The 11,481-nt window shown below is 33.7% G+C and overlaps 1 protein-coding gene across 1 annotated transcript; it reads left to right on the top strand.

Annotated features, from left to right (window-relative positions):
- Positions 1-5,639: 5,639 nt before the first annotated feature.
- On the top strand, positions 5,640-11,108 carry LOC127856837 (uncharacterized). The gene is made up of 8 exons (XM_052392986.1): positions 5,640-5,809; positions 6,338-6,391; positions 6,641-6,703; positions 7,305-7,372; positions 7,770-7,830; positions 8,022-8,090; positions 8,546-8,631; positions 10,868-11,108. Exons 1-8 carry the CDS (start codon positions 5,677-5,679, stop codon positions 10,910-10,912), a joined length of 579 nt encoding a protein of 192 aa, XP_052248946.1. The 5' UTR covers positions 5,640-5,676; the 3' UTR covers positions 10,913-11,108.
- The last annotated feature ends 373 nt before the right edge of the window (positions 11,109-11,481 follow it).

Raw genomic sequence — 11,481 nt, 5'->3', positions numbered from 1 at the left:
TTTAGAAAATTATTTAAATGCAACGGACGATAATCCGATATCGACAGAAGAAATTATAAGGGTAACAAAAAAGTTGAAAAACAATAAAGCTCGTGCGCGTGAAATATTAAATATGAATATTTTACTGAAATAATCCATGTCATCGTCAGACCGTTAAAAAATTTGCTCAACTACAAAACCAAAAGGGCAGAAACAAATGACATTCTAACGGATGCACAATTCGGCTTTTTAACCGTATTAAAGCACGGTCGATGCAATATTAATTCCTTATGCCCTTAAGATAAAGATAAATTATATTGTCGTTATATTGACTTCCGCAAGGCATATGACGTCATCAATCGCGGTCAATTTTGCAGTAAAATCATAAATAGTACAGTTAGTATCGACGGTAAACTTTTAAGCGGCCCACCCACACACAATATAATTGTCAATTTTATTGACTCAATAATATTGACAGAATAATTTTTGCCCTCAAGTGTACAAAAATATTAATCAATATTTTGTTCATTTGTACTTCGGTCATCATTCAAACAAGATAAAAATTGACAATGTGTCAATAAATATTTGAGCTCTCTGATTTTCATCAATACATTGACGGTGTCTTCAATATCATCCATTCACTATCAATTTTATTGTCAATCTTCATTATTGACAATAAAATTGACAATGATATTGTGTATGGATGGGCCGCTTAATACTTATTCGGTGGATGTTCGATGAAGTTAAGTACTTGGTTAACTTATCAGACATATTCAGTAGTAACGTCGGTCTATTCAGTTGGACATATCGTCGCCCATATTGTTCTTTCTCTTTATTAACGACGTTGAATTCGATTTGTAAAATGGAATAAACGCTCGAATTGCACTAGATTAAATATCGATTTGTCAATTATTATTCGCTGACGACGCGGCTTTATTTTTTGAAACCCATGAGGGTCTTCAAGAATGATTAAACAATTTAGAAGCCTACTGCTATAAGTGAAATTTAACGGAAAATATTGACAAAACAAAGGCCATGGTATTCCGAAAAGGTGGTACTATTAGTAAGTGATTGAAATTGACATATAAAGATCACGAACTAATAATTGTTAAAAAATTTAGCCTGGAATAGTCATGTCAAGCGGTTGATCATTTGTGCCGGCAACAAATACGCTGTATGGAAAATATTTAAAGCATTCATTCTTTGTTTACTAAAAGAAACAACATGAACGTACCTATAAATGTCATGTTAAATTTATTTAAAGCATATGCATCATCAACTTGAAACTATTACTTTGAAATTTGGTGATTTATCAAATCGGAAAACATTGAGCGCGTCAATCGTAAATTTTGTAAAAGAATAGCAAGTGAATCGTAAATTTTGTAAAATAATATCAAGTGAAAAGATGTCAACAAACATATTGTCGCTATATGCCAAAGTTTGTCGATTCTCCTTGTACAGTAGACTCTCTGTAAACCGGACGGTCTCGGGACCGGCCTGATCGTCCGGTTTTCAGAGAGTTCCGGTTTACCAAGAGTTTTCATATTGCCGAAATATACATGGTATGCATTGTGTACAGAATCACATAATAATAAAACAAACCATATACATGTACCATGTGATACCTGTACGCATGTACTTAAGATGTTAATTTCATTCTTAAAAAATGTGTTTTTAATCGATTAAAAGCAAAAAAAAAATCCATACCGACTTGTTTTGATTAATCCCAAAGTGAGCGTGGTGCTTTATACATGTACGTACATGGCATTTGTCATATAGGCGAGGGACGACACAAATAAGATTGTTGTAGATACACGATTTATTATTCAATACATACATGTACCACCTTTCATAAAACATACACACAAGCAAAAAACAGCGTCAGAATTATTTTTTAAGATATTCATAATCTCAAAACCTTCTAATTCTTGAAGTTTACGATTTCACGAAAAAGTCCAAGATAACTCTGAGATGGTTTTAGTTGAGCAGTTGATTCCGTGATGAGCGTTATCTTATCCTCTAACGTAAGCTATACGCGTCTGCGTTTAGCTTGAGGCTGCGACATTTTAGATGAGTTCGAAATTAGTAAACGGCAAAGAATGAATTTGCATACAGATGGATGGATATTTAACAGTCATATTTATATTTCTAACAGTTTATCTGACAAACAAACAAACAACCATTTCAGCGTTAAAAACATGGCTATAAGATCTTTTAAAATACCCGAGAACATCACAAGAAAGTGATCGTCGCAACGGCATGCATTAATTTTTAATTAAATTGTTTATCATAGGCGATAATAAATAATTAATAAAACGATCGAGTCAATCACTTTTTGGTGTTACCGCTTGTCTATTTTAGACATTCACAGTATGTTTTACATTACTTAATCGGACTCCCATAGCGCGGTAACGACTTGACACCTTTATGGTATGTTTAATCCGATTATCGATAATTGCGCAAGCAAAATATGTGACACTGCACTCGCTGTGCTGACTAGGTATTGATATTTTCACGCTTCGGGCATCTTGAGAATTTAGACCGTCCGGTGTACTCAATGTATTTTACGTTAAATGACAAAATTTACGGAGTTACCCGTCCGGTTTCCGGTTTTCAGAGATTTCGGTTTATTCAACATTTTTTAACAAAGAAATAGAAGGAGAAAATACGGGACTGGCCCGACCGTCCGGAATCGGGAGAGTTCCGGTATTCAGAGAGTCCGGTATTGGCAGAGTCTACTGTATTTAGACAGTAACGTCAGCATCGGCAAATACTTTTTGGAATTATATCATGTAAAGCAGGGTTATTGTATTCAAATACACATCATTCTATTACAGAGTCTAGAAATGGATCGCGAATTCTTAACCAAACTGGTTGTAACAGACAGACAGACAGACAGACCGACCGATAGACAAACAGACCGACAGACGGACGGACGAACGGACGGACGCATTAACGGACAGACAGACGGACAGACAGATAGACAGACAGACAGACAGACAGACACAGACAGACAGACACACAGACAGACAGACAGACAGACAGACAGACATACATACAGACAGACAGACAGACAGACAGACAGACAGGCAGACAGACAGACAGACAGACAGACAGACAGACAGACAGACAGACAGAACAGACAGACAGACAGACAGACAGACAGACAGACAGACAGACATACAGACAGACAGACAGACAGACAGACAGACAGACAGACAGACAGACAGACAGACAGACAGACAGACAGACAGACAGACAGATAGACAGGCAGGCAGGCAGGCAGGCAGGCAGGCAGGCAGGCAGGCAGGCAGGCAGGCAGGCAGGCAGGCAGGCAGGCAGACAGACAGACAGACAGACAGACAGACAGACAGACAGACAGACAGACAGACAAACAGACAGACAGTTTATTCAGACGTATACAATAGTACATCGTCTTCATACTAGAATATACAAATTATTTCCTGTCACGTGAATACGAGTAACAACATAAAATATTGTAACAAAAAAGTTACATAACAAATTACAATTACAAAATAGCAATATATGGAAAAACACGTAAGTTCTATCGAGGGGTGATGAAATGTATTAAACAGTATTATTTAGGATCGTTTTTCTAATAACTAAAGCTTCTTTTATATATTTACATACATTTGAAATTAGTTCAAATTACTAATCCATCACATGAAACTAACACATTGTTTTAACAATGTATGACTATTGTGTGTTCTCTTTTCAATTAAACCCGATACTTAAAAACAGATTACGAGACCAGTTTTTCACTAACTGGAATATAAGTGTCACATCATATAGTTCGATGATTTTATACAAGGAATTATAATCAGTTTTCGAAAGATCGGCTTATCTTTATATTGTTGAAAACAAAAACATATGAACATTATTGCTTAATTACTTTTGTCGTCTAACAAATTATTTATTGAAACGGGTAGACACCAGAGCATTGTTAGAGATCAACATAAATGTGTTTTTTGCACCTAAAGCGATATCGAGGATGAATATCACATTGCATATCCTTAAATGTCCTTACTATGCCGATATTAGGTACATACTTATTCCGGAGTAGTATAGATGTAGCCCAAATATGTTCAAATTAATCAAACTACATAATAGTTCAAAGAATAAATTGGCAAGATTACTAGCCATGTTTTGATGTAAAGGCTTTTAAATGCTAGAACATGTCTTATATATGTGGTATACATATCTCTCACAACGACAATTAGCTTAGAGAAGTGTAATACTTTTCGCAATCATTAAACAACGTTTTTGCTTTATGGTATCACTAATATTTACCTCTTCCGTGTGACATTCTCTTTAAACATGTTGCATTTCATTCCTTTTTTAATCGAGCTTTCTTCGATATGATGTATGTTTTATATTTTAATTGATTCGCATGCTGTTATTGCAAATGTATGCTTATGACGATGAGCTGTATATATGTATTTGCATGAGTCAAAATAAACTATTCTGTTCTGTTCTGTTGTAGTATAACACTTAAAATATTATGGTAGTTTTTATAAAAAAAATTATATATAATATGTATGTTTCTCGTTTAACAGTCATCTTTTTATACATAAATACACTTTAGTTATTCGTTGAATTCAGAAATGTGTTTACTGCTGATATCCTTAATCCATAAAAAGTTAAAACAATTGTTCGCTCTTCTCGTGGCCCCATGACAATAAAAAGTCGATCGATTGCTAATCAATCATGTCATTACACCTTTTTGTACTCAATACAGGGTCGTGGAAAATGTGATAACAGAGTAAACAACGTTATGAAAGAGGGTCGTGGAAAGCTTGAATCTTATGAAGCACAAAAACAAGTTCATGAGGCCCACTTTTAGAGTGTAAAATTACCAAAATTATTCAAATAGTATGTATTCATCTATTGAATTATTGTCGAGTGTGAACGAAAATGAAGGCGTTAAGACTCTTTGAAGGCGATGCTTGTAATTGAAGAGTGTTATTTCTAAACGTGTGTATGATTTGTGATTTCTTACGACCATACTTGAGCACAGATTATCTCACAAAAAAGCACATGAGTCTGCAATAACTTTTAAATAAAATATGTAAATATTAACCAATATAAAACACAACCTGTTGCAGAAAGACCACCCTAGCAATCCTTTCATATGTTCTTCTTTTTGCTCCTCCTTATATTCATCCCCATTTTCATCATCATTTTACATGAAAAAACATTGCTATATGCGTCGCGTGTTGGCGAGTAATCGTTTTTGATCCGATTAAGTGACGTAACTGTGTTGTGCTTATTTTTAAAGAAGCCGATTTCTAATGATGCAACATACTCAAGTACTTGAATTGCATTACAGCCAATTGCCTTACCTTCATCTTGGCAACGATGTTCATCATGAAAACGAAGATTGCTACCACTGTTTACGTATACACGTTTCTAGATATACATGTTTATATAAATAGGAAAAACGCTGAACTTTGGTATTAAAATATATATATTCTTGCTCACGCCACTTATAACTGACACCTCTCAGTTTATTTGCTTTCAAAGCAGATCAATCATCAACGTTTTGATTTTAAAATCTAACAGTGTTGATTTCGCCTAGAATATATAGAAGACGGGCCGCACTGAGTCATCGGCAAGTATATAAACCTTCGCATGTCTAGCTTTGTCAGACACTGTAGTGCTTGTCTTTCTGAAAACATGTGTGACTATTACGCTGCAACCATGAGGTTTGGTGCCACAGTTTTGATACTTGTGTGCGTGTCTGCTTCTGTTGATGCTTTTCATAGGAACCCAAAGCTTTTCAACAGGCATCTCGCCCTTCCAACACCATGTAAGTAATAAATCTTTATGTTTATTGTTTTAACTGCTTATTTGTTTCCCGCCCCACATGAGTTTTCAATCATTTAAGCAACATTCGATCTTATTTTCTAAGTTAAATGTTCTTTAAGTTTAATGCTAATCAAACAATTATTAGCTATTTTAAGTAAACTAAAATCAACTGAAACAAGACGAAATAAACAGAAAATTGAAAGATAAATGCAAACCCCTTCATTTCCTTAATAAAGTAGAAATTCATACGGGTATTGTGCAATGTTAACTAAACATATTTAGTCGACCTACATACCTTTTTTGTTTGAGATGTTAGTGGTGAACAGCTGAATAGTCCTTTGCACTATATCTCGAGTGTCTTTTAACCATGTTTAAACTAAAGTATTTATTATCTTCTGTCATTAAAAAACTGATAGTTTCTTTAAATGGTGGATGTTGTCCAGTTTTTGATAATTAACAATAACAAATTGCAAAATTATTTATGTTAATATTAATATTCGTCTGATGCACTTCAAAATGTTTATATCAGCGCCCACAAAACGACCAGATGCCGCAAACAAATGGCCTTTCGGAATTATGGAATGTAAGTTAAAGATTGTCTTAACATTTTCAGAGGGGTTGAATATTGCATTATTTCGATTAAAAATTTCGATTTGTATGCAAAAAATATTTATCATTTCATATTTATCTTGATTTTGAACAGCCTTTCGAGATTATAAATTACTGAGAAGTTGCTATACATCGTTCCATAAAATGAACACGCTAGACACTTAAGTTGTGTCTTAACTACAAACGAGTGGCAGAATACTCGTACGTAAAACTTAAATTGCAGTTGCCTCCCTGTTTGCCAAATGTCACGAATGGGAGATGTTCATAACAACCGATCCAAGCGAAGGTATGTAGACGTCTCATGTTTCTTCATAGAAGAGAAAAAGAAAAGTGAATACTTATATGTTGCTCACCATGCAAATAAACGATGCGCTTGAATAAACGCCATCCATATGTTTGTTACATTGAAATTAAATGTTGAATGTTTAATGTCCCAATAATTGCTCATATATTTGTAGAAGACATTACTTACAGTAAACAACTGTTTGAAATTATATTATATGAAACATTTAGAGTATTATTAGGAGTGCAAAAGTCTAGGCACAGATTTGAGAGCTGAATACTGTATGAAGTATCTTCGCATAACATGGGCCGTCAGGTCGCAGAATCAAACGATCTCTCAACATTGATTTCGGTTTTTGTGGAACATCGACTGTATGACAATATGAAGCAACTTCTCTAATTAAAAATAAATTTTCAAAATTTAGACAAAGTATAAATGGAGCTGTATATAATTAAAAACCGGTCACTAAGGTTTGATTCCAACACCTGCCGCATTACTTGTGTTTGTAGAGTTTCTCATGAAATTATTGTTAGAGCCATTTCCTCCTTACCTCTGACTCAAGTAGGGCATTTCAGATCCTGGCATTCATAATGTTTCTTTTCAGACACGGATCCGGACATGACGTTAGCAATTGCTTGCAACAAAATGTCAACTGTGATGGAAAAGATAAAGGTACTCGCATGAAATAAAATTGGTATTAGATTACTTACAATCAAAACAACTAACTGTGGTATATTTAACCAATTAAAATTTTATTATAAAGCAAACCTTCAAAATCGTGAAAAGCAAATTTTTTCTTACGGTGACTTAAAAAAAAACTTGAAAAATAAATTCAGCCGCCTCATTCAAATTTTAGTTGTTACCGAGTTACCCTGTTCGTTTATAATAAAACGTAAGATTGCACAAATTTAAACATAACTGGATGGATGCTGGCCAAACGTTCTATTCTGTTCTCCAGCTACGCTATGTTCAATATAGCGGCTCATTTATTGACCGAGAATTTATGCCACATATACCATGCACGCAAATTTAGGCAGGCCAAAAAGCAATATTTTAACAACTTTTGCAGAACGACGATTTCACCGAGGCGGATACGGCCTTATTCAATGAATATTTCCCACTATTGCAATGTAAGACACCTTTTACCATAGTATTAAACTGTTGTGTTAATCGATATTTTCCTGTGTGAATAATTCGTTAAATTTCACGTTCAATTTCAAGTTTAATTTGCTTCGTCTTTCAGGTAGAAACCCATCTTAAACTACTTGTTTTGTTATTTATTAGATTCTTGTCAAGTTTTCTATATTGGCATGCATTTCAGGTACCAATCTCCAGATTGATCGTGAACGCATCCTGGATTACCTCGGAGAAACAACTACCGACATAGATAGTACGTCTTATAATTTTACTTATAATATATTTGAGCCGTGCTCCGTGAAAATGGGTTTAATGTCTTTGCGTAAAGTGTCGTTCCAGATTAGCCTGTAAATCCGCACCGGTTAATAAAGTATATTGGTCCCTGATTAGCCTACGAGGAATACATAGGCTAATCTGGGACGACATTTTACGCACATGTATTAAACCCCTTTTTAAAAGAGCACTGCCTATTTCTAATATTCAAATTGGGTGTTCAGTATTGTTCAACAAACCATAACGTGCTCCTACGATGCTGAGATCTATTGGATGCGTAATTAAGACAAAAAAAATGCACATGAAAAATCCAGTTCGTTCAAAAACCAACCCCATCAATAATTTTAAGCGTTTATATAATGACATTCACTTAAAATAATCCTCTTCATTCAGTTTTTTGTTTTGCCATACTTATATAATGGTCTAATTTGGCAGGTGATCCGTTTCTTGCAAGTACTGCCCGCCTCGCTGCTGAGTGCCAGGGAGTTTTCGAGAAGTATGATCTGCAAGACGTCTCGAGAGTAAGTTTGTACACAAGTTAATTACACTATTGGGATTAATTATTATTTTAAAGAGATTCCTCGTGTATAATGGAAATGGGGTGGGTGTTAATATTATCAAATGTACACAATATTCACAAGTTGTATGACAACTTTTTGTTTACTAGTGTGTGTACTTTGCTTCACGTCAAACCGATTTACTGCGGCTGATTATAAAAGGTAAAACAAAAGCAAGTCGATAATAATTTAAATTAGCTGATCAAGTTCCCGAGAAACGGTTTTATGCGCCTCTACATTTTCTTTGACGGTGACAAGTATCAATTTGTAAAACAGGACTGTAAAATCTCATCAAACCCGTCTTTATGGTAATTATCTTTAATCGCAAAATCACGTTTTATATTATAATACACTGTTGTTTGTCTTTAATACGTAACTATGATTCAACAGAATAGTTTGCTTAGTAAAAAAAGTTTTGCGATAAGTTTAATAATACATGGAAAACAAGTTACAAACATTGTGATTTTCAAACATGATGCCGAATAATCCTATTGAATAAGTATATCAACGTGGGAACGAAATAAGGGTGATATGGGCGATAGCTAATGCATTTAGTTTTCGGTTTCCCTTATAAAGGTACGACGAAGAAAAGAAAAGTTGTAAAATCCCGTATTTTTTACAATTAGTTTATATTGATGAAAATATCACGACTGGGATATTACATTACTTGAAAAATTTTAAAGTGATATTATGGGCATTTTTCACTGTTGAATTGAGCTGAGAAGAATTAGAAGGTCAAAATGGTAAGTTAAAATTTGGTTATTGACCAATTATCTGCAACTCATCTTGCTACCAGTTGTTTATAAAAATATATTTAAATTATATATTTTACGTGACCCACCCAGTCCTGTAAGCCGAAATGATTTGTAAAACAAAATGATGTCTTTGTGTCGTATAAACGAATCTGCACTAAAACTAAATTTAGGTTCACATTGTACATGCGTGATCAGTTGTCAAACGAAAGTACGGTTGACATTCAAATGCATTATTAGTCTCTTTCCGGGATATTGTTTTAGTATGATGATGCTGCATTAACAAATAGAAGTGTATATAAAGTGAAAACACCAACAATAGACAACGGTTGCGATAGACACCTATAAACTGTTAGATGCCCATAATATCACTTTAAGTTTTCATATTTTCAGTATATTCGGTAATACATTTTACTGGGTGTGTCTACCAGGTAACTACCAGTTGTTAACTATAAAAAAACGCCAGTAGATTGATCATCATCGTCACTGGTAAACCTAAGAATGCATATTGTGCATGTGTACTGTGCATGTGTACTGAATTGTATATATTTTTTTTATATAAAATGATCAATCTACTTGCGTTATTAAAAGTGTGTATATCGTTATGCCACCTATTTTCGCGATGTACGTTCGATTTCACATCGCGAAATTGCATTACCGAATATATTGAAAATATGAACTTTTTTCAAGTAATGTAATATACCAATCGTGATATTTTAATCAATATAAACTAATTTTTTTAAATACGGTATTTTAGAACATTTTTTTTTCGTCAATCTAGTTGACGGTCCCTTGAAAATATAGAAACATCATTGGTAAAATACGTATATCGTCACATAATTTGTTAATTGAAACTGACAGACATTTTAATATTTCAGAAATGAAAGAATTTGTACTTTATGTAGTCTTAACCATTAAGAAGACGAATATCACTTTGTCCGCAAATGTCCACGTTATTTAGAAGCAAGATCCAAATACTGATCGAAACACTATTTAATAATACCAAGTATGCATAATTTGTTTAATAATGTAGATAGAAATAACAAACGGGAACCTCCGGAAGTTAGCAATTAACTGTCTAAAATGTTTTATGAAAAACAATTGTGTTTTTTTTCTGCAATTCTACTTGTTATTTACCGTTAAATATTAAATAAATGTTCTGTGTTTTTGTCTGTTAACGCCCATATCTGTTACCATGAACAGTTGATTATGAAATGATTATTGGATAAATGTGATTTTATTTGCCTGTTTCCGATGTATTTTGTTAATATTTAAAAACTCATTCAGTGTGTATATAAACACACACAACATTCTCCCTCGTAATATATTATCTTTATTACTATTTTTCACGCATGCATGCATGTCTTATACTGAGCACAATCAGCTGTCTTAAATAAAATATTTGTTCTGTTCTGTTGTATATTACATTGAAACCAAATACATTTCAGCGTGCGATGCAGGCAGGATCTTCAGACTTTCGGTTCGGAAAATGAAAATCGCGAATAAAGACGTTGAAAGTATCTTCATTGGACATTCATGACATAGACGTAGCAGCTTCTGATTGTGATTTCAAAACAACAGTTCATCACTATGGACTTCGCGAATAGTTTATTTGGATAAGTGTAGCATTAAACACTTTGTTTCAATATGTATACACGATCATAATACAATATATAAACGAAAAAAGTATTTTCAGTTTTCTTCCTTAACAACAATAGGGACTTCACTACGGAATTCAACAAAAAGCTTTTACAATTATAAAAATAGATTGTGGGTTTAAATTTCTAAAGACATGCACGCTGTTACTATCCAGCGGTCCTTTTATTAAACAGTGCTCGCTGTATTATAATAGCCGTTAATCGTAACATGACACAAAACTTCATTTCAAGTTTATATATGATATTTTACATGCTTTTTAAAATTACTGAATAAATGTCATTATTGCGAACAAACTAGTAAATGATCGATTATTCATTAAAGAAATATACCTATACGTTTGCAGGGACGTAATGAAATTATGTTATAGTAAATGTTATAGGGGGCCTTTCTGTTTTTGATGAAT

Source organism: Dreissena polymorpha, chromosome 1 (assembly GCF_020536995.1).
Source record: "Dreissena polymorpha isolate Duluth1 chromosome 1, UMN_Dpol_1.0, whole genome shotgun sequence".
In the NCBI taxonomy this organism is placed as follows: Eukaryota; Metazoa; Mollusca; class Bivalvia; order Myida; family Dreissenidae; genus Dreissena; species Dreissena polymorpha.
Note: the sequence above shows the minus strand (reverse complement) of the source record. Positions and strands in the feature narration are given on the sequence as shown.